This window comes from Balearica regulorum, chromosome 24 (genome assembly GCF_011004875.1).
Source record: "Balearica regulorum gibbericeps isolate bBalReg1 chromosome 24, bBalReg1.pri, whole genome shotgun sequence".
Taxonomy (NCBI): domain Eukaryota; kingdom Metazoa; phylum Chordata; class Aves; order Gruiformes; family Gruidae; genus Balearica; species Balearica regulorum.
Window position 1 is genome coordinate 6,890,532 of NC_046207.1, and position 23,421 is coordinate 6,913,952.

The 23,421-nt window shown below is 61.0% G+C and overlaps 3 protein-coding genes across 13 annotated transcripts in view; 2 read left to right on the plus strand and 1 right to left on the minus strand.

Moving 5' to 3' along the window:
• Positions 1-1,092: 1,092 nt before the first annotated feature.
• RUNDC3A (RUN domain containing 3A) lies at positions 1,093-6,680 on the plus strand. 2 transcript variants are annotated; one of them, XM_075775415.1, is made up of 12 exons: positions 1,093-1,318; positions 2,941-3,056; positions 3,244-3,377; positions 3,843-3,928; positions 4,064-4,153; positions 4,263-4,343; positions 4,484-4,649; positions 4,879-5,036; positions 5,251-5,388; positions 5,561-5,667; positions 5,909-6,336; positions 6,379-6,680. In XM_075775415.1, the coding sequence occupies exons 1-11, from the start codon at positions 1,212-1,214 to the stop codon at positions 6,049-6,051; spliced, it is 1,326 nt and encodes a 441-aa protein (XP_075631530.1). In that variant the 5' UTR covers positions 1,093-1,211; the 3' UTR covers positions 6,052-6,336; positions 6,379-6,680. The 2 variants fall into 2 exon arrangements, with proteins under 2 accessions (XP_075631530.1, XP_075631531.1); XM_075775416.1 differs by lacking the exons at positions 5,561-5,667; positions 6,379-6,680 and having other exon boundaries at positions 1,108-1,318; positions 5,909-6,328.
• A 418-nt stretch (positions 6,681-7,098) lies between these two features.
• Positions 7,099-13,789, minus strand: SLC25A39 (solute carrier family 25 member 39). Of its 4 annotated transcripts, none has more exons than XM_075775428.1 (12): positions 13,644-13,778; positions 11,225-11,333; positions 11,090-11,149; positions 10,414-10,458; positions 9,567-9,676; positions 9,369-9,436; positions 9,112-9,236; positions 8,754-8,927; positions 8,497-8,606; positions 8,265-8,346; positions 8,084-8,164; positions 7,099-7,970 (listed from the first exon to the last, which is right to left on the minus strand). In XM_075775428.1, the coding sequence occupies exons 2-12, from the start codon at positions 11,319-11,321 to the stop codon at positions 7,852-7,854; spliced, it is 1,071 nt and encodes a 356-aa protein (XP_075631543.1). In that variant the 5' UTR covers positions 11,322-11,333; positions 13,644-13,778; the 3' UTR covers positions 7,099-7,851. The 4 variants fall into 4 exon arrangements, with proteins under 4 accessions (XP_075631543.1, XP_075631542.1, XP_075631545.1 ...); XM_075775427.1 differs by lacking the exon at positions 13,644-13,778 and adding an exon at positions 11,879-13,316; XM_075775430.1 differs by lacking the exon at positions 10,414-10,458 and having other exon boundaries at positions 13,644-13,789.
• A 3,592-nt stretch (positions 13,790-17,381) lies between these two features.
• MAPT (microtubule associated protein tau) overlaps positions 17,382-23,421 on the plus strand; it is a 56,112-nt gene continuing 50,072 nt past the window's right edge. For 6 of the 7 annotated variants that reach the window (XM_075775402.1, XM_075775396.1, XM_075775399.1 and 3 more), the window contains exon 1: positions 20,157-20,296. The gene's annotated coding sequence lies outside the window, so the exon portion shown is untranslated. Of the gene's footprint in view, positions 17,462-20,156; positions 20,297-23,421 lie in introns of those variants that run through there. The other variant, XM_075775397.1, reaches the window with a different exon arrangement.

Genomic DNA, 23,421 nt, shown 5'->3' on the forward strand with positions numbered 1-23,421 from the left:
GGTGAGCTGGGCAAGCTTTGCACACACATGCGCACACACGCGTGCACACGTGCACACACCAGCCACCCCAGTGCTTGGGGACAAGCGTTGCTCGTGCCCCAGCCGCGGGCTGAGGACGGTGCCGCTCCCCCCTGCGCCAGCCCCGGCTGGGGTGACCGTCCAGGCTGGGGGCCGCGCGCTGCCGGCCCGTCCCACACTTTGGGGACCCGGTGGCACCCACGGCGGGGCTGTGGGGCCGGGAGGTAAGATAGCTGTGGGCTGGGTGCTTCGATAACAGCCCCCCGCGTTATCTGGGTGCTGCCAAGGGCTCCCCTCCCTGCAGCAGCCCTGGGGATTTTGGGGGTCCCTTCCCCCCAGGGTGTCTGAGAGTCCTTTGCAGGGGCAGGGGAGGGTGTGGGGCACCCTGGGGGGCACAGAGAGGGGGGACGTGTCCCCATGGGTTGTGGCCGGGAGATTTGCCTCTCTGCTCAGGGTGACTCTGATTTATCTGGGTGCTGCAGGGGGGATGTGGGTGCCCACGGTATTCACCCCTCCCCAGTTTCCCTGTCACATCAGTGGGGAAACCGGGGCACGGCACAAAAGCGGGGTGCTGGCAGCTTTGCAGGGCTCCCCCTCCCCGGCACAGCCAGCCCCCCCTGGGAGCTTGCACCCACCCCCCTGCTAGGGGGGGTCCCACGCACCCCACACACTCTGAAATGAGGGGTGATGCTCAGCATCCCCCCAACGTGGGGGACACAGGGCAGGGAGGGGGGCAGCCAAGCTCAGTCCCGGGGGGCATGAAGGGCCCCCCAATTTCCCCGGGGGCTGCCCAGGGTCCGGCCGGAGCCCGTCAGCCACCCGTGGCTCTGCCCACGGGGTCCCCACCGGTGGCACGTCATGGCGAGGGGCTGGGCCCTGCAGGGAGGAGGGCCCCCCCCGGGGACCACTGCCCCCCATCTTCATCCTCCCCTTTATCCCCCAATCCCCTCCCTCCCCAGGGAAGAGATTTGGGGGGGCCGGAGGCGGGGAGAGGACCAGGCCCCGCATCCCTTTTTTTTTTTTTTTTGGGGGGGGGGGGGCGGCGCACGGCCCGTTGGCGTGGGCATCGGGCGGGGGGGGGCCCACGGCGGAGCAAAGCCTGCGCCGTGCGGGGGGCCGTGGCGGTGGCGCGGGGGGGGCCCACGGGAGAAGGGGCATCGCCCGTGGCCGTGGCCCTGCCGGCTCGGCTCTGGATGGAAGCGAGCTGCGTGCAGGCTGCCATGGCTCTGGGGCTCTCCTCCAAGAAAGCCTCCTCCAGAAACATCGTCGTGGAGAGGAAAAACCTCCTCACCGTCTGCAGGTGGGGGCTGGCCTGGCTGGGGGGCACCCCAAAATAGAGGGGGGGGTAGGGTAAGCGGGGGGGGGGGAGGGGAGAAAGAGAGGACCACCGCTGCCGGGGATGGAGGAGATGGGCTGGAGGGGGTGGGGAGGAGGGATGGGGGGGTTCATACCACCTCCCCCCCCCCGCCCCGGACCCTTCACCCGGGGGGGGGGGGGGGGGGGGATTTTTTTGTTGTTGCTGCAGTCGCTTTTTTGGGGCGAAATTCAGTTTTGGAGGGGGGGGAGGAGGCTGGGCATGCGGGAAAAGGGGGGGGGCGGGGGGCTGCGGGGCTGCGGGCGGTGGGACGGGGGCGGTGGGGGGGCTGGGGGGGCTCCGGGGGAGTGATGGGGGGGCCGGGGACACAACGACAACATGGAGGCTCCCGGTGCCGGGGATGCCGGGGGCGGCCGGGTCGGGCGGGGAGGGGTGCGGGGGGGTGGGTCGGGGCAGCGGGGTCCTGGGGGGGGGGGGGGCTGAGGCCGGGGACCCCCCCTGCGGGCGGGGGGCCGAGGAAGTGACGTCAGGGCCCCGCTCCGGGCGGCGGGGATGGAGGGATGAAGGCGGAGGGATGGAGGATGAGGGTTGTCATGGCAACGGCCGGCTGGACTGGGGGGAGGGGTGATGGGGGGACAGGGATGGGGTGGTGGGGACACGGGTGGGGCTGGTGGTCTCTGCCTGGCCCCAGCCCCCAAGCGTGGGGATGGGCTGATGCCCCCCCCCGGCCCCTGGTTAGGGGCTGCTCGTGCTGGGCTGTGACCGGAGCCTGGCCCCCGGCTGCTGGGGGGATGTGGGGGGCACCAAGGCTTGGGGGCACCGTGCCAGGGACCCACAGGTCCTGCTGTTGGGGTCCGGGGGACCCCAGGGCTTCTCACCATGGCCCGGGGCACCTCCAGACCCTGCTGTCATGACATGGGGACCGCCTGGATCTCCTCACCATGGCAAGGGGCACCTCCAGACTACCCTGTCATGACATGGGGACCCCCAGAGCTCCTCAGCATGTCACAGGCCACCTTCAGACCCCACTGTCATGACACAGGGACCCCCATCGATCTCCTCATCACGGCACGGGGCACCTCCAGACCCCTCGTCCTGATACCAGGATGTCTCCAGACCGCACTGCCACGATGAGGCACCCTCCACCTGCGGTCACGGGGATTCCCAGTCTCACTCTTGCCCCATGTGGCCGTGACCCACAGACAGGACAACATCCACCCCCCCACCCCCCCACAAACACCTGCCCCGTCCCCCGCTGTCCTGCTGGGCTCAGCAGGTCTCGTGTCTTCGGCATCTCTCTCTGCCGAGCACGAGTGGCCGGGCGGAAGGGGAAGCCATCACCGCCCGCGCACAGCCAGGGAGGAAGGGGGCCTTTGTTTGCCTTTCCTGGCCACTTGCACGGCGGGGGAGCGGCAGCCGCCCTGGTGGGCTCCCCGGGGACGCAGGGCCACAGCCTGCGGCTCAGCCCACCGCCCTCTTCCCGCTGCCGGGCTCAAAAGCCAACATCTGCAAAAGCATTTTGCTCCATCGCTAAATGGATGCAGGATGCTGGGTGCAGGGTGCTGGGTGCCCATCCCCTCCCACCTGTACGCCCGTCCCCCCGCCAGGTTCTCAGTGAAGACCCTGCTGGAGAAATACACGTCAGAGCCCATCGACGACTCCTCCGAGGAGTTCGTTAACTTTGCTGCCATCCTCGAGCAGATCCTCAGCCACCGCTTTAAAGGTAACGGTGGCCTGTGGGGACAGGCACCCACGCAGCCCCTGGCGAGTTCCCGTCCCCATCCCTGTGCCGCATGGTGGATGGGGGTACGTGCGTGCACGTGCTGGCACCAGGGAGCGTATCCGGGCTGTGGCTTGGGGCTTTCCAGGCCGACGGGGTTCGTGGCACAGCAGCCCCTCGGTCCCCGCAGGCCCCGTCAGCTGGTTCAGCTCAGATGGGCAGCGCGGGTTTTGGGACTACATCCGCCTGGCCTGCAGCAAGGTCCCCAACAACTGCGTCAGCAGCATCGAGAACATGGAGAACATCAGCACCTCCCGGGCCAAGGTCAGGAAGGTGCCGGCCCCAGCCCTGTCCCTTTCCCTGTCTCCATCCCTGTCCCCATCCCCATTCCTGCCCTGTCTCTGTTCACACCCTGTCCCTGGCACATGGACCCATCCCTTTCCCCATCCTATCTCCATCCTCATCTCCATCCCATCCCTGTCCCATCCTCATTCCATCCGCATTCTCATCCCTATCCCACCCCTGCTCCCATCCCTGCTCCCATCCCCTCTCTGCCCCCGTCCCCTCCACCCTGCCCTCCTGCAGCCCCATCTCACCCCATAGGACCCCATGGGGTCGCTGGAGCAAAACAGGAGCTGTGGGTCCCTGCGGGGGTGTAACAGGGCCAAAAGCAGCTCCTGGGTGGGGACCACCCACCTGCTGGTGCCCAGAGCCCCGGTGGGAGCATGGCGGGGGGCACCCGACAGTGGCATCGTCCTCAGGGCTGCCCCACGCGGCCGTGCCTTGCAGGGCCGTGCCTGGATCCGCGTGGCGCTGATGGAGAAGCGGATGTCCGAGTACATCTCCACGGCCCTGCGGGACACGCGGACCACCAGGTGAGCAGCCCGTGGCACGGCTGGCCACGGCCACGGCCACACCTGTGCCGCCCCGGGAGTGCTAAGGGTGTGTGGGTGCTGTGGTGTGTTTTGGGGTGCCGGTGGCTGCACACACAGCCACATTTTTCCCCGCAGGCGGTTTTACGATGACGGGGCCATCATGCTGCGGGAGGAGTCCATGGTGCTCACGGGGATGCTCATTGGGCTCAGCGCCATCGACTTCAGGTAGGGGTGTGCAGTGTGGTGGGACACGGGCACGCTGCCCCTGCTGTCCCCCTCCGCCAGCCCCCCGGGACTGCCCTGACCCTCTGCTCCTTCTCCTGCCGCCGCTCAGCTTCTGCCTGAAGGGCGAGGTGATGGACGGTAAAATGCCTGTGGTCATCGACTACACACCCTACCTGAAGTTCACACAGAGGTAAGAGCCAGGGTGCCCTCCCTGGGGTGGGGATCCCACCACATCTCCCCTGGCATCCTGGTGGGGCTCAGCTGGGGTTCCCCAACACATGCCAGCCCTCTGCCATGGTGCCGTCTCCGCTGAACCCCCGTACCCCCCAGTTACGACTACCTGAGCGAGGAGGAGGAGCGGGGCAGTGTGGAGAGCAGCACGAGCGAGGACAGCTCCCCTGAGCACCCCTACCTGCCCCTGGTCACTGATGAGGACAGCTGGTACAACAAGTGGCGCAAGATGGAGCAGAAATTTCGCATCATTTATGCCCAAAAGGTACCAGGAGCCGGGATGGGGCCATCTGGGTACCAACCCCCCTGGGATGCTCCAGCCTGGAGCATCCCCCCATTGCATCCCCGCTCCCGCAGCCCGGTGGTACCCGCAGCCTTTCATCCCACTGCTGTGGTGACCCAGCCCTCGCCTTGTCACCCTGAGTGGCCCTGGGGACATGAGGGGGGGTGTCCGGTGGGGGCGGCGGGGCGCTGCTGATGGCGGCCTTGCGCAGGGGTACCTGGAGGAGCTGGTGCGGCTGCGGGAGTCACAGCTGAAGGACCTAGAGGCGGAGAACAAGCGGCTGAAGCTGCGCCTGGAGGAGGTGATGGTGCAGAACCAGCTGGAGAAGAGGGAGCTGGAGGGCATCATCCTGGAGCTGCAGGAGCAGCTGTGAGTGGGCACCCGCTGCTGCTGCCAGACCTGGCTGGGCTGGGGGGGGGGGAGGCTGGTGCCTGGGTGCCCCATGGGCTCTGAGTGGGTGGCCCATATGTCCTGTGGCGTGTGGTGGGTCCCCGATGCTCCATACGTCCCGTGGGCCGCATCACCCGGCAGGTCCCCGGCACTCCCAGCTGTGCCAGGTGCTGAGCACCCACCTTTGCCACAGGACGGGGCTGATCCCCTGCGAGAACCCGCAGCTGGCCCAGCTCTCCAAGGAGATGGTGACACCCCTGGTGAACCAGTGGCCCTCGCTGGGGACCCTCAACGGCAACGAGAGTGGCTCGGACGGCAAGCTGTACAGGAGGTAACCCCCTCGGCGGGGGCAGAGCCGTCCCAACCCATGCCCAGCGCCCTATCCCGCCCCAGGGGGGTCTGGCCCGGGCAGGGTTTGGGGAGAAGGGCTGGCCCTGGCGGCAGGGCTGTCCTGGCCCCGGGGGCCGTGGCGCGGGGGGGGGCTCAGCGCCGTCCCTCTGCAGGCACAGCTTCATGAGCACCGACCAGCTCTCGGCCGAGAACAGCCTCAGCTCCGACTCCCAGCGCCTGGGCGAGGGCAAGCGCGAAGGCGAGCCCTGGGGGCCCTTGGGTAAGACCCCCCCACCACTGTAGGGTGCCCCACGGGGCTCAGCATGTCCCCCAACACACATCCAGGCATCTGGACCCCCCCCAGCAGTCCCCTCCCCGTGCCAGGGATGCTGTCCCAGCAGTGCAAGGACACCCAGGTCCCTCCCGGAGAGGTGATCCCCATCCCCGTCCCCCCGCGGCAGGGCTGGGGTATGAGGCTGCAGCCCCCCCCGTGACGCCGGCGCCCCGCTCTGTGCCCACAGGGAAGGACCCCACGCCCTCCATGCTGGGGCTCTGCGGCTCCCTGGCCTCCCTGCCCAGCTGCAAGTCCCTGGCCAGCCTCAAGTCCAACGAGTGCCTGGTGAGCGACAGCACCGAAGCCAGCCCGACCCGCAGCCCCAGCTGAGACCCCCGGCCCCCTCGCCGCCCCCCGGCCCAGCCACCCGGCCCAGCATGGCGGCAGAGGACTGACCTCACCCCCAGGACCGACGAGGGACTCGCCAAACCCACCAGGGAGGCTGGGGACAGGCATCCCCCTCCCCGTCTTGACACCCCACCCCGACTGCGCCTCGGACCCCCAGCCCGGTCCCTGGCTGGAGACATGGACACGTTGGGATGGGGGATGCTGGACCGGGAGCCATGTGAGCTGGGGATGGGGGGGCAAACTGTGCCGCCGGGGGGGACACGGGGAGTGACCGCTGCTGGGGAGCAAGGGAGGGGGTAGGGGCCAAAGCCCCTCCGGGGGCGAGAGCGCGGGCACAGCCCCCGTGTCCGTCCTGCTCAGCCCACGGGCACCGCTCTTCCCTCGGGCGCCCACCCGGGCTTCGCCTGCCCTCTAGTGCCCAGCCTCCCCCGGCCCCCCTCGCACTGCAGGGGGGCTGGCCTGTCCCTCCCTGCAGGAGCATCCTCACGACAGGCATAGCCCCCCCCCTTCCCATCCTCCCCCGGGTTTTGGGTTGTTTTGGGCGATTTTGGTTTTTAATTCAGCCCCATCTGCCTTGTTGGAGCAAAAGGAATCAATAAACGCAGCAAGTCGAGGTGGCCTCTGTGAGCTCCCCCTCAGCCAGGAGAGGGAAAGGGGGGAAAAAAAAAAAAAGACCCAGCGTGTCCCCCTGCACAGGGTCCTGTCCCAGGCAGGGATGCTGGGGGTCCAGTGAGCCTCCTCCAGCCCCCCCAGGGCAGGGAGAGCACCTTTGGGACACTGCAGGTCACCCAAGGATGGGGCACCCCTGCCCCACCAACAGTGGGCTGCTGCCAGGGGGAGCAGGGAGGTCCCAGGGCTCCTCACCCCCAGAAGCCCAGCAAGGACACGGCCGATGACAGCACGGTGCCCATGCAGCAGGGACACGGGCGATGACAGCAGGGTGCCCACACAGCAGGGACATGGGTCTCACCCGTGGGGATGCCCTCCACAGCCCCAGCATGCAGGGAGCAGGGAAATAAACCCTTGCCCTAAGAGACAAATAGTATTTCCTTTTATTTAAGAAAATAAGAGAAATTCCCCCCTGGAGTCCCGGGGTAAGCTGGGACAGTGCCCACACCAGGCACAATGCTGGGGCAGGCCCTCGCAGTCAAGGGCCAGTGCACGGGCAGAGGCTTGTTGCCAGATGCCTGCTGACCCCCCCAGAGCAGCAGCGAGGTCTGTCCCCACGCAGGGTCTGAGCCCAGGGGCTGCCAGGGGACAGGGACACCCTGAACAGGAGGAGAGGTCCGGAGGCAGGGAGAGAGGGTCCTGATGCATCCCTGTGCCACACAGAGCGGGCAAGGGGCCACTGTGCGTGACTGACGGCGAGGGGCAGATCCCCGGCCGGAGCAGGGCTGGGGGGCCCAGGCAGGCATGCGGAGAAGCCCCTAAGGGTTTGGTCCTTGACAGAGCAGGAGCTGGGGCTCTGTCGAGTCTCCTGGGGCACCCCATCCTCGCCGGAGCATCCACAAATCCAGCAGCAGCATCTGTCCAGCCTCAAGGGATGAGCGCGGGGGACTCCGCATCCCCCCAGTGTCACAGCAGCAGGCACAGATGTCCCCCAGTGCGGATGGGGATGGAGAGCGGGGCCAGGCTGGCCCTGCCTCTGTGCGCAGGCAGCAGGGAGGCAGAGTGCAGCACGAAGGCATTTGGGCTTTGCACAGCCGAGCGCGGTCCCCGCTGCTCTTGGGGCACCTTGCCGGGAGCGGGATTGGCACCGTCCCTGTGCAGCCCTGCCCCAGCTCACAACCCACGCAACCGCCGCTCTTGGTTCAGCTTCTGGAAGAAGGTCTTGCCAAATTCGTAGGTGCTGATCATGATGGCACAGGCGGGTGCCACCTTAATGACGCGGGGCAGGAAGCCTGCAAGGACAACCCCGTTAACCCCTCAGTGACAGCAAGGACAACCCCGTTAACCCCTCAGTGACACCAGGGCGCTAGTTAACCCCAGCCCGGGGCGGGGGGCACAGCTTTACCTGCAAACAGCCCCCGGGTGCCAGACTCGGCATGGATGCGCCGCATGAGGAGCCAGGTGGAGGAAGGCTTGGAGGCTGTGACTGTGGGGAGAGGGGAGGGGGTGAGGGTCTGGGGATACCCACGTACCACCGGGGAGTCCCAGCTGCCCCCAGGCCATCCGTCTGGAGCTCAGCCCCTCACCTGGGTGCACCTCGCTGTCTCCCAGCTCGATCTGCCGCTGGGTCTTCACCACGTCGAAGGGCAGCGTCAGCACCGCAGCCACCTGCGGGACCAGCAGCCGGGTGGTGAGTGGGGCCCTTGCTGTCCCACCTCCCAGCACCATCCCAACCCCAGCCCCTTGTCCCCACGGGGGCCATTCCCCCGGCTCACGGCTGAGTGAGCCCCAGCGCAGACCCCAGAGCCCCAAACTCACCGTCCCAGAGACGGCCCCAGATGTGAAGCTGATCATGAATGTGGCCTCGTCCAGCTGGACCTGCCTGCAGAGCCATTCCCTCACCAGCTCATAGTTAAACCAGTAGAGAGCTGGAAGGAGATGAGAAACACCAGTGCTACGAGGAGGCACCCCCAACACGCCAACCTCCCCCTTCCCCACCGCAGGGCTGTCCTGGCCCGTGTTCGTCCCCCCATCTTCCAGTGCCACGGCTCACCCCGCCTCCCCCCCAGCCATACCTGAGAAGGGGACGTCTCGCAGCACGGTGGGTCCCCAGCCCCTCCAGAGGGACAGCCAGCCATCCTGAGCCACTGCCGACTGGATGCAGACACGCAGCTCCCGGTAGCTGAGCTGTCGGGACTGCATCTTGGTGCGTATGAGCTCCAAGGGGCTGATGACCGTCACGGCGCCCACTGCAATGGGGGGGACATTGGGCATCAGCCCTGTCTGCTCCAGCAGCTGTCCCAGAGCCATCAGAGCACCGTGCCAGAAGAGCCAGGCGTCGAACGTGGGCACCAACAGCCAAGAGACCTGCTGCGCCCTCCTGCAAGGATGCAGGGTGGGCACGGGGGGCACCCGGAGAGGGGAGGTACTCACGCCTGGCAAGGGCCCCGGCCAGCAAGGGGATGTGGTGTCCCCGGCTTCCCGTCCGAGCGTGCAGGTAGTCCCGGAGCTGGTCGTAGGTGGTGAAATAAATGACGGTGGCTGGCACAGCCATGACCCTGCCGAGGAGAAGGGGTGGTGAGGGACATGTGTGCCCTCCCCAGGGGCTGGCACAAGGCTGGGGGGGGATGCCCACATGCCTGGGCAGGCGTTTGCACCTGGACCCCCTGCCAGGCAGGGTCCAAACTCACAGGGTGGGGGGCAAGCCGCTCCACAGAGACCTGATGCCCTCGTAGCGTGTGATCTTCACGAAGGCATCCTGGGGAGAGAGCGGAGCACAGGGGGAAAGGTTAGAGGGGGGAAGAGGGGCAAGCACATCCCCCCAGCAAACACCCTGACCCCCTCCCTGGGACAGGGAGTCCCCTGCCCACCCTGCCTGCAGCCCCTACCAGTGTGCCAGTGAAGCAGGTGGGGGCCTTGTACCAGGCGGTGCAGCTGTTGCCATTCTGGCAGACGTACAGATGGTCCATGAGCCCGTTGCAGTAAAGGAAACACTTCCCTGGGACAGGAGGCAACAGCATCACCATTAGACAAGAGACCCTTCCCCTCTGCCCCACACCCAGCCCATTTGATCCCAAAACCACCACCTCTTCCAGGAGAGAGCCAAACCCTCAGTGCCCAAGCCTGGTGGGGACGAGCCCCAGACCAAGGCCAGGAGAGGGCTGACCCTCCAGCAAGGGTCTGATCGCAGCCAGACCCATGGGGTGGGGGGGAATCTGGGCCCACCGTGGGGACAGGGGCACGGCAGGAGCCATTGCCAGTGGCAGGAGAGGTTTAAGCCTCGTTTGGCATCCGCTGCCTTGGCACAGTGGGGATGCCATTGCAGGGAGTCAGCATAAACCCCTCCACCAGGCTCTTGGGCCAGGCACAGGCACGCCGGGCAGCGGGGAGCGAGGCAGCAGAGATCCAAGGGGACTTCGACGCAGCAGTAGGACAGAGTGACAAGGCAGGGCAAGGACAGGGGGGACCACAGACAACGAGGCCTGTTGCACAACAGACCCCCAGCAGACCCCCCCGGGCAAGGACCCAGCAGGGACATTGCATGGCCAGCCCCAAAGCAGGGCTGCAGGAGCAGCTGTGGGGCTGGGGACAATCTTAGACCCCACACCGGAGCGGGATGTCCTCCCAGCCGGAGGAGCCCAAACGGCCACCATCAGGGAAGGAAACTGGGGTCAAGGCTTGGGAAAGCAAAGCCGCTGGCGATGGGAGCTGCCCAGAGCCCTGGGGCATACTCACATGTGGCCCGCCGAGTGCCCCAGGGCACAGACCATGCTGGCAACGCTGAAACACACAACAGGGACGGGCTGAGTGACAACACGGGGGATGTGCCGTCGTTGGGGCACACGTGTGTCCCACAGCTCTGACCCAGGCAGCTCCATGGGTGAAGGGGCTGGATGCTCCTGCAGCCACTTCCCAAGCAGTCCCTATTGTCACCAAACCAGTCCCTTGGGACCAGCCCCAGCCCACTGACCCCACAGAGAGGGGGACAGACAAGGGGGGCAGAACCCATGGGGTCTCTCCTGCCCTGTGGAAGCTGAGGGGAGCAGTGTGGAGACAGGCACAAAAGGCAGAGGGGGAATGAGCGAGCAGCCAGAGTGGGGTGAGCCCTTCTGCCCCACTCTCTGTCTGGCAGGGGGCTGCCAGGCACAGCGCTGACCCCACTCGGCGTTGGCACGGGGCTGTGGATGGGGAAGGACAGAGCAGAGCATCAGCCCGGTTCCCCCAGTGGGGCCCCTCGAGCCCGTCAGGATGAGGGGCCCACGGTAACCTGCCACCTCGTGACGGCCCCACGCTCAGGAGCCGACAAATCCCTGCCACCGGCTCTGCCAATCGAGACATCCATGTGGGCTGCTCGCTGGCTGACTGGGGGGGGGCTGGCTGGAGACACCCACCCTGCCCCGAGTGGGGTTACCTTTGGAGAAAGGGGTCCTTTGTGCCTGCAGCCGGATCTTCACCACATCCAGCGGTGTCACTGAAACAACACCACCCTTTAGCCACACCGCACCGTGCCAGCCCCCAGCACCCACCCGCTCCCTGCGGTCCTCACCAAAGAGGGAGGTGAGGATGGCCCCGGTCCCCGAGGCCAGCATCTGCTGCAGTGGCGTGATGGCCCCACTGGGGCTTGGCAACGTCTTCTCGGCCATGGCGCTGGTCCCCTGCAACACACGGGGGGGGGATGCTTGAGGCCGGGGGTGCTCCTGGGGGCGTCCCTGCCCAGGGATGCGCGATGGATCCCTGGGGAGCCCCTCCAACATCCCTGCTCCACTGGTGCGAAGATGGGCGTCCCACCTCCTGCCACGCTATCGGCGTGGTGCAGGGCAAGCACAGCCCCCCCTTCCGTAATCATGCTGCCCCGGGAGGGGACCACTCCTGGGGCCGGCCCAGGCCCGATAACACCCCCTGGCCCCATCGCTGGCAGCGGGCCCAGCCATGCCGGAGAGGTGGGGACGGCCCAGGCCACCCCCCTGCTCCCACTCCCTCGGGGAGGGAGGATCACCCCCTCCCTGCGCCTGGAAAATTAAGGGACAGGAAGGAGCAAAGTCCAAAGACTAGATGCTCTGCAACAGCCCCCCCCCAGCCCCAACTGAGAAGGCAGCAGAGCCCAATGCAGACATGGAAGGACACATGGGGGGGATCACCCCTCGCACAGAGGGGGCAAGCTTGCAACAAGCACCCCAAAAAGCGTTCAAATGTCCAAAACCTTCTGCATGCCTCCTCTGCTCACGAGGTTTGGCAAGGCTGCGGCCCCGGGGATCAGCGTCTCTGCCCTCGGGAAGCAGGGGATATCGCACCCTTCCTGCAGGAGGAGCACGCAGAGAAGCAAGCCCAAGCGTGCCGTGCACGCTCAGGACCAGCTGCTCCCCCTCGCCGCAGCACAGGGACAGTACTCACGTCAGGACGGGGCCATGGCCGGAGGGCTTCCAGGCTTTGGGAACTCATGGGTTTTTTTAAAGCTAGGGAATGCAGCAAAAAAGCCCCAAACCAACAAACCTTCACCATCTGACTCAGCAATTTTGCAAGGTCAGAGCAGCCATAAATCTCTCACTTACAGGCTTTGGACTCGTTAGGTACCCAAGGCTGCGAGCAGGGATGGGTCTATCCTGGAGGCGCACACACCAGCCTCACCAGGAGAGCTGGGTGCTGTTTGCAGGGTGGGCACAGGTCCCATTGCGCCCGTCACGGGACGGTGGCGAGGCGGTGCAGTGCCCTGGCACACTTGCCATGGACCACGTGGCTGTTGCAAAACCGCACCGCGGGCAGGGTGCTCACCCCAGCATCAGATCCTTCCCCCCGATCCAGCCCTTCATGTAAACCTTATGCAAGCAGGAGGAAAATCTCTCGCTCACAGAGCTGCAACACCTGAACGGCTCAAAATGTGCTACTTATACATGCCACAACACGGCCCTCTCCCTTTCTGCATGGGGGAGCGGAGGACCCCCAGGGTGCCGGCAAGGACTTCCTGCCTGCATCCGAGCTCCCCTCCCAGCTGGGAGCTGCTCCCTTTTCCATCCAGGAAAAAATAATCCCCCGAAAGCATGACCCAGACCCTACCGCTCGGTCTGGGGCACTGGTGGGTCTGGGTACAGCGCTGTGATGCTCGATGCAAAGGGGCAGGGAGGGAAACAAATACATGTTAAGATGATAAAGGCGAGAAACTCCGGGGGACACGAGAAGCTCAGCAGCCTCTTCCCGCGCAGGAAGGGTCCCGCTGGGTGTTTGAGCCCGAGCGACAGGGAACACCGACAGAAATCCTGCGGACAGACCCCTCCAGTGCTACCCAGCAGCTGGGCTGCTCAGCTGGGGCTGCAAAGCTGTATGTCCCCCCGCACCGTCCCTGGAAGCGCCCAAACGGCACCAGGGGCCTCATCCTGCCCGGGCACACCCCCACCTATGCTGCCCTGACCCGAGAGCTGCCCGAACAGGCAGGGACGGCTACCAGCGCTTCTGGGGAAGAGCTCGGCTGCGGGCCCCACCGCAGCCACCCCCCGCCGCGGGTGGGCCGGGGGACAAACCTCCCTCCCAGGGAAGGGGGTGAGCGGGTGCTGCGGTGTCCCCTGGGGCACACAGGCACCCAGCCTGGCCCGCTGCCCCGGGGAGCCCTCCCCCCAAGGTTTGCACACCCCCTTCCCGGGGCTCGTAGCCCCCAGCCCAGGGCTGTACCCCCTCCGCCGGGGTTTGGAGCCCCTCAAGCACTTGACACCCCCCCCCCCAAACGCTGTACCCCCTCTCTCGGGGTCTACAGCCCCCCCCCATGGCACCTGGCACCCCCCAGACTGTGCACCCCCTGTCCTGGGGTTTGCTCCCCCCCGTCCCGAGGCCCCGCTCCCCCCCCAGCAAGGCCGGGAGCCCGAGGGGACCCCGCGGCCGCCTCTGCCCCCAGCACAGCCGCACGACCCCCGGTACCGGGGGGAAACTGAGGCAGCGTGCCGGGTCACGAGGGGGGTCACCGGGGGGCCCCGCCCCACCTGCTCATTCCAGCCACGTGCGGCGTTTCCCTCCGCCGGCACCGGGAGGGGGGCGGGCGGCGGCGCCTTTAAGGAGCCCCATGGGCGTCCCGCGCCCCACCGCCGCGCGCCGGCCCCGCGCGCCACTTCCGCCCCGCACCGGCCCCGCGCACGCGCCCTGCGGCCCGCGCGCCCCTGCGCCCCCTGCTGGGCCGGGAGGGCGGCTGCACCCGCACGGGCACGCGCGTGCTGGGGCGCGCCTTGCACACTCACGGTGCTGGCAGAGGGTACCTTGCACACTCACCCTCAGCAGTCTGGCAGAGGTGTGCCTTGCACACTCACCGTGCTGGTAGCCTTGGGGCTGGCACGCTCACTAGCCAGGGGCCACTGGGGTTTGCACGCTTGCCATGCCGGAGGCGGTGGGGTTTGCACACTCGCTGTGCCGGAGGCAGGCAGCACTCAGTCCTTCCTCGGGCGCAGTGCCTGCAGCGCGTGCCGGGGCAGGCTGGGACATGGGACTCGTCCGGGGCCCAGTGTGCAGGAGCTGCCCCGTTACGTGCACGCTGCCGCGGCACCCAGCCAGGGTCTGTGCTGCTCCGCTTACTGCTAACGAGGAACAAAACTCGTTAGTTCCCTCCCAGCAGAAGCTGGCCCAGACACAGCAAGCACAGACCACCTACCCCTTCCTTCTGCAGTCTCTCACCTCAGCTCTGCTGCGGCCCAGGGAAGGGGGTGGGTGTTGTCCAGCGCTGGAAGCGGAAAATCCCCTTTATTTGAAGGGCTACAGGTTGGCTCTTGCATTTCTAGCTCTTCTACTCGAAAGTGGCTTTATTCATTAATAAGTCTGAGAAGAGGGTTCTTAAGTCCCTTCTCTGGTCTTAAAGCTGTAGTTAAAAATGTGCTGTTACATTTTGAGGCACACTCCTCAAAAGGGGCTGCTGTAGTGTCGGGGGATGGCTGGCTCGTGTCTCCACCGACAGGTACAAACATCGGAGCCTTCTCCGTGACTTCCACCTGGACCTGTAAGAGTTGTGGGGACTTGCCTTGTCTGGGAGGCAAAAATCCTCTCTCTGCTTCATGTAGTTGCTCAACTACGGTACGGTAGTGGAAGTGCCTGTGTTTCCCTCGGAGAGTCCCAAGTCCCTTTGTGCGAAGAAGGGAGTTCTCCGAGGTGGTTTATTTCTGTCGGTGTTTTAATCTAGAGAAGACGCCTTAAGCTTGTTTGTGGGTTGATGGGAGAGCAGCAGAGCGGTGCTGGAAGGCATCCGGTGCACCCTGCCGACGGAGGTGCTGCCTGATGCTGTAACGTGGGCCGGTAGCCGCAGACGGCGCTCAAAGCCCCTCCGAAACCTGGATGGACACTGCAAAGGAGCACAGCCCTGGCCTGGCCCTCTGCAGCCCCGGCAGGTAACGAGTGCCTGGGGTGCCTGGGGCTGCACAACTGGGACATGACCGAAGTGGCGCTCCAGCCGGCGTGTCCTCCGGGGACCTGCAGATTGGAGGTTCCTGGTGCCTCTGGGGTAACTTCACTGCAAAACCTGTTAGTGGTACTGCATAATGCAGTCCTCTTCCTGACTTTAAAATAGGGTGAACTCTTGCCCGGCCTTAAACTGAAGGAATAAAGATGGCACTGGTCCATCTCTGCTCCTCTGTGAGTGCCATCCTGTGGCAAGAACAGGAAAGACTTCAAGGACAGGCAATCTACAGATGGCCACCAGCAGACTCTGTAAGCAGGAGCAGTTTAGGGCTTCAGAGTTTGCAGAAAGTGGTATTTGGTAAATAACCTGTTTCACCCCAGAGCAATGTTCCCCGTCTCTCTGCAGAACTGGCAGAGCTGTGGTGGCTGCTCTCCTCCGGAAATAAAGACACTGCTGGCATCTCTGAAGTTTGTCACCGAAGGGGGCAATGCCAGGAGCTGTGATCTGGCTTCAGCCCTGCAAGCTGCTGCTGGTGCCTGGGGAGAGGCTGTAAACACCCTGTGCTTGAGTTTGTGCTCGAGGGAGAGGAACCGCTGGGGCCGTTAGCCTGGGCACGCGGACACACGGGGATCTTAAAGTCTCTGCAAGCACTCGCTGCCCTTCCGTGATACCAAGGCCAAGTGAGTCTTGACTTTACGTGATGTGAGGCCAGGAACCTAGTAATTCCCACAAGGTCACGCAAGTGAATACATCCTGTAACTCCCTAAGGAGTCGACTCTGCCTCTTAGGTACATGGGGTTTAAATGATCTGGAAAGCCTCTTGTAGTAGGTAATTTAGAAATGGAATCATGATTAATTAAAAACAAAAAAATCCTTAGGGATATTGAGTCTTATCATCTGTTTGTAGGTGTCTGCATGCCTTCCACACTGCTCAGCTGAAAAAAAAAAAGGAATAATCTTTTTCCAGCTGGGGTGGGGCCAAGAGGGAAGTGTGTAAGATAGTGTAAGTAAGTGCCTCAGTCTCAATTTGTCAGGTCTCTCCATTTGCTAAAGTGATCAGAGGGAAAGTGGTGAATTTGTTTTTCCCATGCTCAGTGCTGCTGAGAGGCGATGACCTTGCTGGCTGGTTCTTTCTGCTGAGTCACGGCCTGCTCGCTGCCTGCGCTGTCCTAACGCTGAGGGTGTTTCTGTCTCTGATTTACATCTTTGCAGTCCCGCTGGCCTTGGTGGGAGTTATAGGGGTGTATCATGCTCGGATTGCCTGTGAAAATGAAATGTAAGTTGTCTTCAGCTGGAGAGAAGTGTGTTCGAGTTGCAAATATGTGCATTTGGCTTCAACTTGTGAGGAATGGAGCCAGCTGAACTCTAATCCCCTCTTGAGCTGCAAAGTTAGACGCAGAGTCAGAGCTGTCAGGGAAGGTTTGCATGAGCCTTGTTCCATTCCGCTCAGCGCAGGCCTGAGTAATGCCCGCTGGTGCTAACAGTGTACACGCACGGCTGGGAAAACCGCTTGTGTAATGCCCAGCTCCCTGCTGCCGTCTCCGTGGAGAGGCTTCAAAGCATGGTGAGTTTAGGAAACCCAGCCGGCTCCCTGGTCCGATGCCACGGCTGCATTAGTGGCCGTGCCCTGGGAAGCAAGTCTGGGGGGGCTGCATCTGCCTGGGGCTTCCTGATTTAGGAAGGGGGCATCCTGTGGTCTATCAGCATGCAACAGCATCTGGAATTGTTTCGGAAAGATCAATCCTGTCTCCTTGCTGAAAACCATTTTGAAAGCGATTAGCCCATTTCCTTTTTTTTTTAGGTGAATTTTAATGGCCAGGTTGCAAAAGGGATCTGAGTGGTACTGTAATGAAATTAAGCTAGTGGGGAATCTGAGTATTTATTTCAACTAGGATCATTATGGTTTTGCAAAAGCCATCCTTAATCTGAATTAAGTGACTGAAATGAAGCAGCTTGTGGACAGACGAGGCCCTGGGGACATCAGACTTAAACCCACTGTAACCCAGAAGTTCTGCAGGTCAATTCCCAGGGCAGGTGAGACCTGAGAAATTGTGTCCTATGTTCTGTAGCACCTGCCATGGAAAACCTTGATAGAGTTGTGAAACAAGTTGCAAAACTCACCTGTAAAGAGAATGAGCTCTGTTCTATGGGTGAAGAAACAGGTATGGAAGCTAAATGCTTAATGCTTTCCTTCCTAAAGGTTTCCTTTATCACTTGATGTTAGAAATAGTGTCTTTTCACCTAGCAGCAGTACGGGCCAAAAGGAATGGAGGGGAAGAAAGAGCCTGGACTGAGAATTGTAGGATAAATTCACAGGTCCTTCTCCCTGTAAATGAAACCACCCTATGAACACAAAGTGGGCAGAGGAGCTCTGTGCAGTAATTAAAGTCTATGTCAGCTGTCAGCCTGCTGTGCGTACAGGTAAGAAATCTGCCTACAGTGTTCCTCTGCAGTTCCTCTTGGCCAGGGGAAGATCTGTCGATTACCCTGAGCTCATTCCACTTGGGGCTCGGAGCACTCAGGCTGCTCCAGCAGTTCCCGTAACACCTTGGTATTGCTGCAGCTGCATCCCGCATCCGTCCAGTGCGAAACAGCATGTGCCTGCCAGTGTGGGGAGCAGAGGTGGAGGGTTGCTGCACCTGAGATGTAGCACAAAATGAGTGTCTTGCAGCACAGCGGGGCTTTGCATCAAAGGGATGGATCTGCAGCGAGCTAGAGATACGTGTGAGATGTGGGGAGTGAGGGTACCTGAACGAGGGAGGCTTCTCCCAGTTGCTACCCCTCTGACATGGATGTTCAGCCCATGGTTTTGGTCCTGCAGGGTGTTGGTGAGAAGGAGATTTGTATGCAGATTTGATTATTCCTTTGCAGGAATCTTGTTTACCAAGAATATCCATGCGCTTCTGTTTCTCTGCATACAGATGGAATTAAACAGCAAGATGCTGGGTCTTTGCTCATTGTGCCTTTTCTAGATAGGACTGCTTATGATACTCTTAGCATTTTATTTTCAAGGTTTGTGCCACCAGGCTTCTGTGGCTGCACCCTGGGCCAGGACAGGAAGGTGCTCGTTGGTGTGATGGCAGTCCCGGAGGGCTGACTCTGGGGGAATCATTGCAGTTTTACTTAAGCATGGCAGTACTGTGATCCAGCAGCTGATGCATTTAATTCTTGACTAGACTTTGCCAACAGATCTTCTAAAGGGCCACAATGTGGTAAGAGTGGCTGTGCCCGAACATCAGCTGGGACTGGCTAATGATGCTTCCCAGCCCGTGATTTCTTGGATCCGAAAGGGACTCGGTATGTGGCGAGCTGAGAACTCTGGCAGGCAAAGCTAAGCTTGGACTGAGCTGACTTCAGAAAGCAGGTGTCATTATCCAGAGTACTTTGTTTTAGGAAATGAGGGCAGGGAATCTCTTTTGGTTATCTTCAGATGAAGAAATAGTCCTGTTCGAGGATGCTCAGCTGGTTCGCAGTGAGTCTTGTGCTCCCGGTACATCTGTACCGCCTGTAGGAAGAGCTGCTGTTCCAGAATTGAACTGTAGCTGCTTGCATCGAAAGTTCAAATTCAGCTTGTTCTGTGTTGTCTCACAAGGATGGATCCCCCTGTAGCACTGGAGGATTTATTTTACAATTCCCAAAGCAGTGGGTTTGGGGTTTTTTTCAGAGAAGATGTGTCTATCCTGGGAAAATTCTCCCGCTAATTTGTAGTTGGTACTTTTTAGCCAGTTTAAAAATGGGCAGAAAAGAGCCATTCCCCTGGTTTTAGATGCCTCACCTGTTTCTATTGACCTGAAAAAAACCCAACAAAACCTCATGGTGTTGAATGTTCATAAATCCAGATTCTTCCCCTCCTGACTATATTTTGTACTTCTGCAATTATTGATACTGTCGTAAGAGAAGGGCTTTGACTCTCCATAGGGCTACAAGACACCTTGAAACCTTTATTGCAAACTGAGATGGACCATTCCCAACCCAGCCTGCTTTTAAAGACCTCTGGTGCTGCAGGCTCCACATCTGTTTCTCTTTTTCCCTATCGAGCTTTCCCTTTAACAACCTCTGCCAGAAGCATGTTCTTAGACTGGACATTTGCCCTTGATTTGCACCTGAATGTTTCTCGGGAAAACATGAAACCCTGAGCCTGTCTGATAGAAGATCCCTCCTGCAGTTTCTCCACTAAATCCAATTACCAGGGATAGTAACCCTGTAATGAAAGGCAGTAATTCCACTGAGGGATCTCCACTGTGTCCATAATGCTCCCGGGCAGAGTCAGAGCATCTCACTGCTTTTCCAGATGAAGCAGGCAAGGTGGAGCGGGATCTTTTGGGAGTATGACTTGTTCCTTCAGCCTCTCCCTCCGCTTTCCAGCTCTCCAGGCTGAACTGCAGGTTCTCCAATGGGTGATGAGGGAACCCCAATGCTCCCCAATGCCTCAGGGCGATCAACATGTTGTCTGTTGACTCCTTCCTACAGGTGCCTGCTGAGCCAGATGCTAATTAAAGCTGCCCACCGTTCCTCCATGCACGCTGTGGAATCCCAGTGCCTACCCGTTGTGCATGTGTGGCTAACGGCCACAGAGTTGCCCACCTTGGGTAGGAGAAGGCTGCTTTCCCTTCCTAAGTATGGAGCTTACAAGTGGCTGCAATTAAACCTGGACAGCTGCATGTTGTGGGTCTGTCAGGGGCTGGTGAGGAAGGTAAGGGGATGCTGTTAGTATTTTCCACCTCCCTGGATATTGAGGACAGTGGCTGACAGCAGAGTGGGACCTGAGGTAGTGAGTCCAGCCCCGCGGCATGCCTGTCGGAATGCCTGGCTACCCGCAGAAAACGGGAGCCGGGGCTGGGGAGACGATGTCTCCCGCCAGCCCCGAGCGGAGGCCGGAGCTGACCCGCACCCCACCACAACCAGCACCAAGCACAAAATGGCGCCGGGGGCGGTTTGCGGGGGAACAGCGCGCGAGCGCCCCTGCTGGGCGGGGCCGCGCGCGCCCGCTTCCCGCAGACAAAAGACCGCGGCGGCCCCTCCCTCCCTCCGCTCTACGCACCGCGCATGCGCCGGTGAGCGCTTCCCCAATCGCGGGGGGGGCACGAGCCGCCCGGCACATGCGCCCTGCCGCTGCGGCCCCTCCTCCCCCCGCCGGCTCGGCGAAGGTTCCGGAGCTCGCGCGCGCCCCCCCCCGCCCCGCCCCCGGCCCGCCCCGCCCGCGCCTCCGCTGTCACTCGCCGCCCGGCTCCGGTGCGGACTCCCCTGCAGCGGCAGGTAGGGGCACGGCCTCCGGCCGGCGGGAGGGGGGCGTGCGGGAAGGGGTGCTGCACGGCCGGACCACCCCCCCCCCCCCCGGGTCTGCCGGCGCGTTTCGCTGTCTTTACGCCGAAAGCGTGAAACGGGTGGAGAGGGGAGGAGAAAAAAAAAAAAAGCTAAAAACCCAAATCCAACCATTTCAGCCCCAAAAAAATCGCCGCGGAGGGGCGTGTCACCCACGGTGCCGGTCGCGGTTTGGCCCGGCAGCCCGCTCGCTGCAGCAGTGCGAGGGGCGTCCCCTGCGGCAGCGCTGCCGCCCGGCTGCAGGTGCGGGGCGGGGTGCCCGGTGGGGAGGGAGAGGGGCGGATATTTTTTCTCCCCCTTTTTTGCCGGTTTTTTTTTTTTTTTTTTTGCCCCGTTCCCTGCGGCAGGTGGGGCCGGGGGCTGTTGCCGGCGGGGCTGCGGCAGGAGGGGTGGGCAGCGCCTTGCCGGTGCGGTGCCATCTTCTGTAGCCGCCCTCGGGGAGGGGGGAGGCTGGAGGGCAGCCGTAAGCGAAAAAGCCAAATTAATCAATAATAGAAAACCATGAGGAGAAGGCATTTCAGAGAACGGGGCTGTCTACACCCAGCCCAAAATTTGGGGGTGGCAAGCGTTATTGAGGTCACGGCACCCCGGAGTTGCCTTGCTTTGTTGCATCCCCCAGGTGCCTGGCCAAGGGATTCCAATATTTCATGTTAATAGTGTGGTTGCTCAAGGTGAGTTCCCGTGCTGTTAAATCCCGTGTGTTTTCCAGCCGGGCTGGGGATGCTGCTGCTGAGCCCGGTGGGTTTGGGGCTGGGGTGGTGCTGCTTGGTGTAACTGGTGGTGTCAGCGGTCCCTGCGTGTGCCTCGCACCTCGCAGGCATCCCCACGTTGTGCTGAGATTGCCCCCTTGTCCCTTCCGTTAGTTTCTTTCTGAGCTGCCTGTTCTTTCTTGTCCTAAAATCGTACCAGGCGGGGCATGGGGCTGGCCCCCTTTCTGGGGTTTGCATTTTTTCCTTTAGCTGCTGGGCATTTCTTTGTTTTAAGTCTAACTTCACAGGTGTGAAAATGGAAGTTTTCTTGCCAGGTGTTTCCAGCTGCACTGCATGGCACACCTGCCCTCCTGGCTTGGAGCAATTAAACCCGTAAAGAGTAGAAACCACTTACTTCAGGTGAGGGATGGAGATTTCTGCCTGCATCCTTGTCTGCCATGTTAGCACAAGGGAGGATTTGGTTGGGGAAGATGATTTTTTTTTTTTTTTTTAAACACCTAGAAATGCAATCCTGTTGTTCGTTCGCAGAGGGTAGCTGCCATCACTTTAAGGGGAGTTTCTTCTTCCATTTGCTGGTGGTACCACCATGCGAGGTGCAGCTCCATTTGCAGCGAGAGGCTGGTCTTGCTTAGAAACGGGCTTGCTGGAACAAGCAGCTGAGATGAGCTAAGCTGTCACTTCAGCAATTTGTATGCAGCGTATTTCTGAGCTGCTCTGCGTTTATCTGCGTGGATCTGGGCAGATGTCTAACGCGTGTCTGAATGAGTGGAACAAAATTCACTACCGACAATCACTAATGCGTTCTGTCGAGCAATGGCTGCCCACTTACATCCGATGAAGGGTTTTTACCTTTGCTGTCAATAGCTCAGATTTGGAGTGTTTGATGGTTTTCCTTGTGCAGTTCAATGTTTTTGCATTTTTTTTTCTCAAGGTGGTCAATCAAAACAGCTCTCAGTTGGGTATTTACAGGCTGCTCTTGAGAGAAGTAATGTTAAAATCTCATTCTTTCCAGAAATGAGAAATAGTCTAACCCAGTTACACTTTGTTCCATCCTGATATGCAAAAAGCTTCCCCCTCCAGCCCCAAGATGTGCACCTAAGGAGAAAAGCAAGGTACTGACTGACTTAACTGTAGCGCATGGAGGTTTTCCAGGCAGATAATTCACACCTGATAGTATTGCATGTTCTTATTCTTGCTCTAGATAGGAAGGAGGTATATGGCTGTGACATGCTTCCTTGTGCCATCCCCCAGTGTTAGCAGACGTACTTCATGCTGCTGAACGCCCTTGGAAATGAAGGCTTGTGTTCAGGGCTTTGGAAAAACGTGATGCCTGTCCCAGAGGTTGGTTGCTTGGGACTCCATCATCCATAAGGCTTGATTGCAGTGTGAGATGATCTTAGGATGGTTGAATCTTGAACAGATAGAGCTTAAAATGAAAGACCTGGTGAGCTCTGTTTGGTTTGAAAGATTATTAGACCATTACCATCTGCATGGAGGTGTCAAGTGCTGTGGCTCTGTCTTCATCTTGCACAACAAAATGACCAGAAGTTGACCCTTGAGAAACTTGAACTAAATCAGCTCTGTCTGGTTGAATGAGTGAAAGTGTGAAGCATGGTTGTCATCATTTGAAGCCTTTGAACGAAGACACTGTTTCTCTCTAAAAGAGGACCACTTATTCAGTCCTGCTCTGGAACAGCTCGCTGCTGGGCTGCAGCTTTCAGGTGAACTTGTTGCAAAGGTCCCAGCTAACATGAGACACATCAAGATGTGGCCTCTGCCTGGCAGAGCAAGGCTGTTAGCTGCTCTGGAAGGGGCAGGTGGCATCACAGATAAGATATGGACATCTATCCTTCATCAGCTGGGATTAGCTGGGATGAGGATGGAAGTGGCAGGACCTCTGCGTGCCCTGTGGGGAGCTCCCATGGAGAGGAGATGGGCCCAGTCCCTTCAGGTGACAAGTGCAATAATAGTATGGCTTTTGTGTCTCTCCCTCCCTCGTTACTCACCCTTTTCAAGTACTGTGTTAAGTATTTACAGGCTTCTAATTTAGTCTTCCTCACCCTGCATCCGTTCCTCTGGATTATCTTGCTGCCCTCTGCAGCCAGCCTCTTCCTTCTCAAGGCATTTCATTTAAACTGTCCCATTCCCTCTGTACTTAATACACTGCAGTTTCAGCAGGACCAAGTAAACATATTTATCTGTCCTGAACAAGCAGTGCTGCAGCTTTCTCCTTTCCTTCCCAAAAGCCATGGGGAAGTCTGCCAGGAGAGCAGCCCTCATAGGATAAAAATGAGGGAAATGTGACACTGCAACTGCTCTTTCCACGTTGGGGCTGAGCCCGGTGTATCT

Bases quoted from the DNA above. Each gene is read 5' to 3' on its own strand.
- SLC25A39 (XM_075775427.1), bottom strand. The intron at 9,677-10,413 runs GTGAGTATGCCC...CTCCTGTCCCAG, and splicing joins GGGCACTCGGCGGGCCACAT to GGAAGTGTTTCCTTTACTGC. The intron at 8,347-8,496 runs GTGAGTTTGGGG...CTGGTCCCGCAG, and splicing joins CTGGGGCCGTCTCTGGGACG to GTGGCTGCGGTGCTGACGCT.
- RUNDC3A (XM_075775415.1), top strand. From the start codon at position 1,212: ATGGAAGCGAGCTGCGTGCAGGCTGCCATGGCTCTGGGGCTCTCCTCC. The intron at 3,057-3,243 runs GTAACGGTGGCC...CGGTCCCCGCAG, and splicing joins CCTCAGCCACCGCTTTAAAG to GCCCCGTCAGCTGGTTCAGC. The intron at 4,154-4,262 runs GTAGGGGTGTGC...GCCGCCGCTCAG, and splicing joins CTCAGCGCCATCGACTTCAG to CTTCTGCCTGAAGGGCGAGG.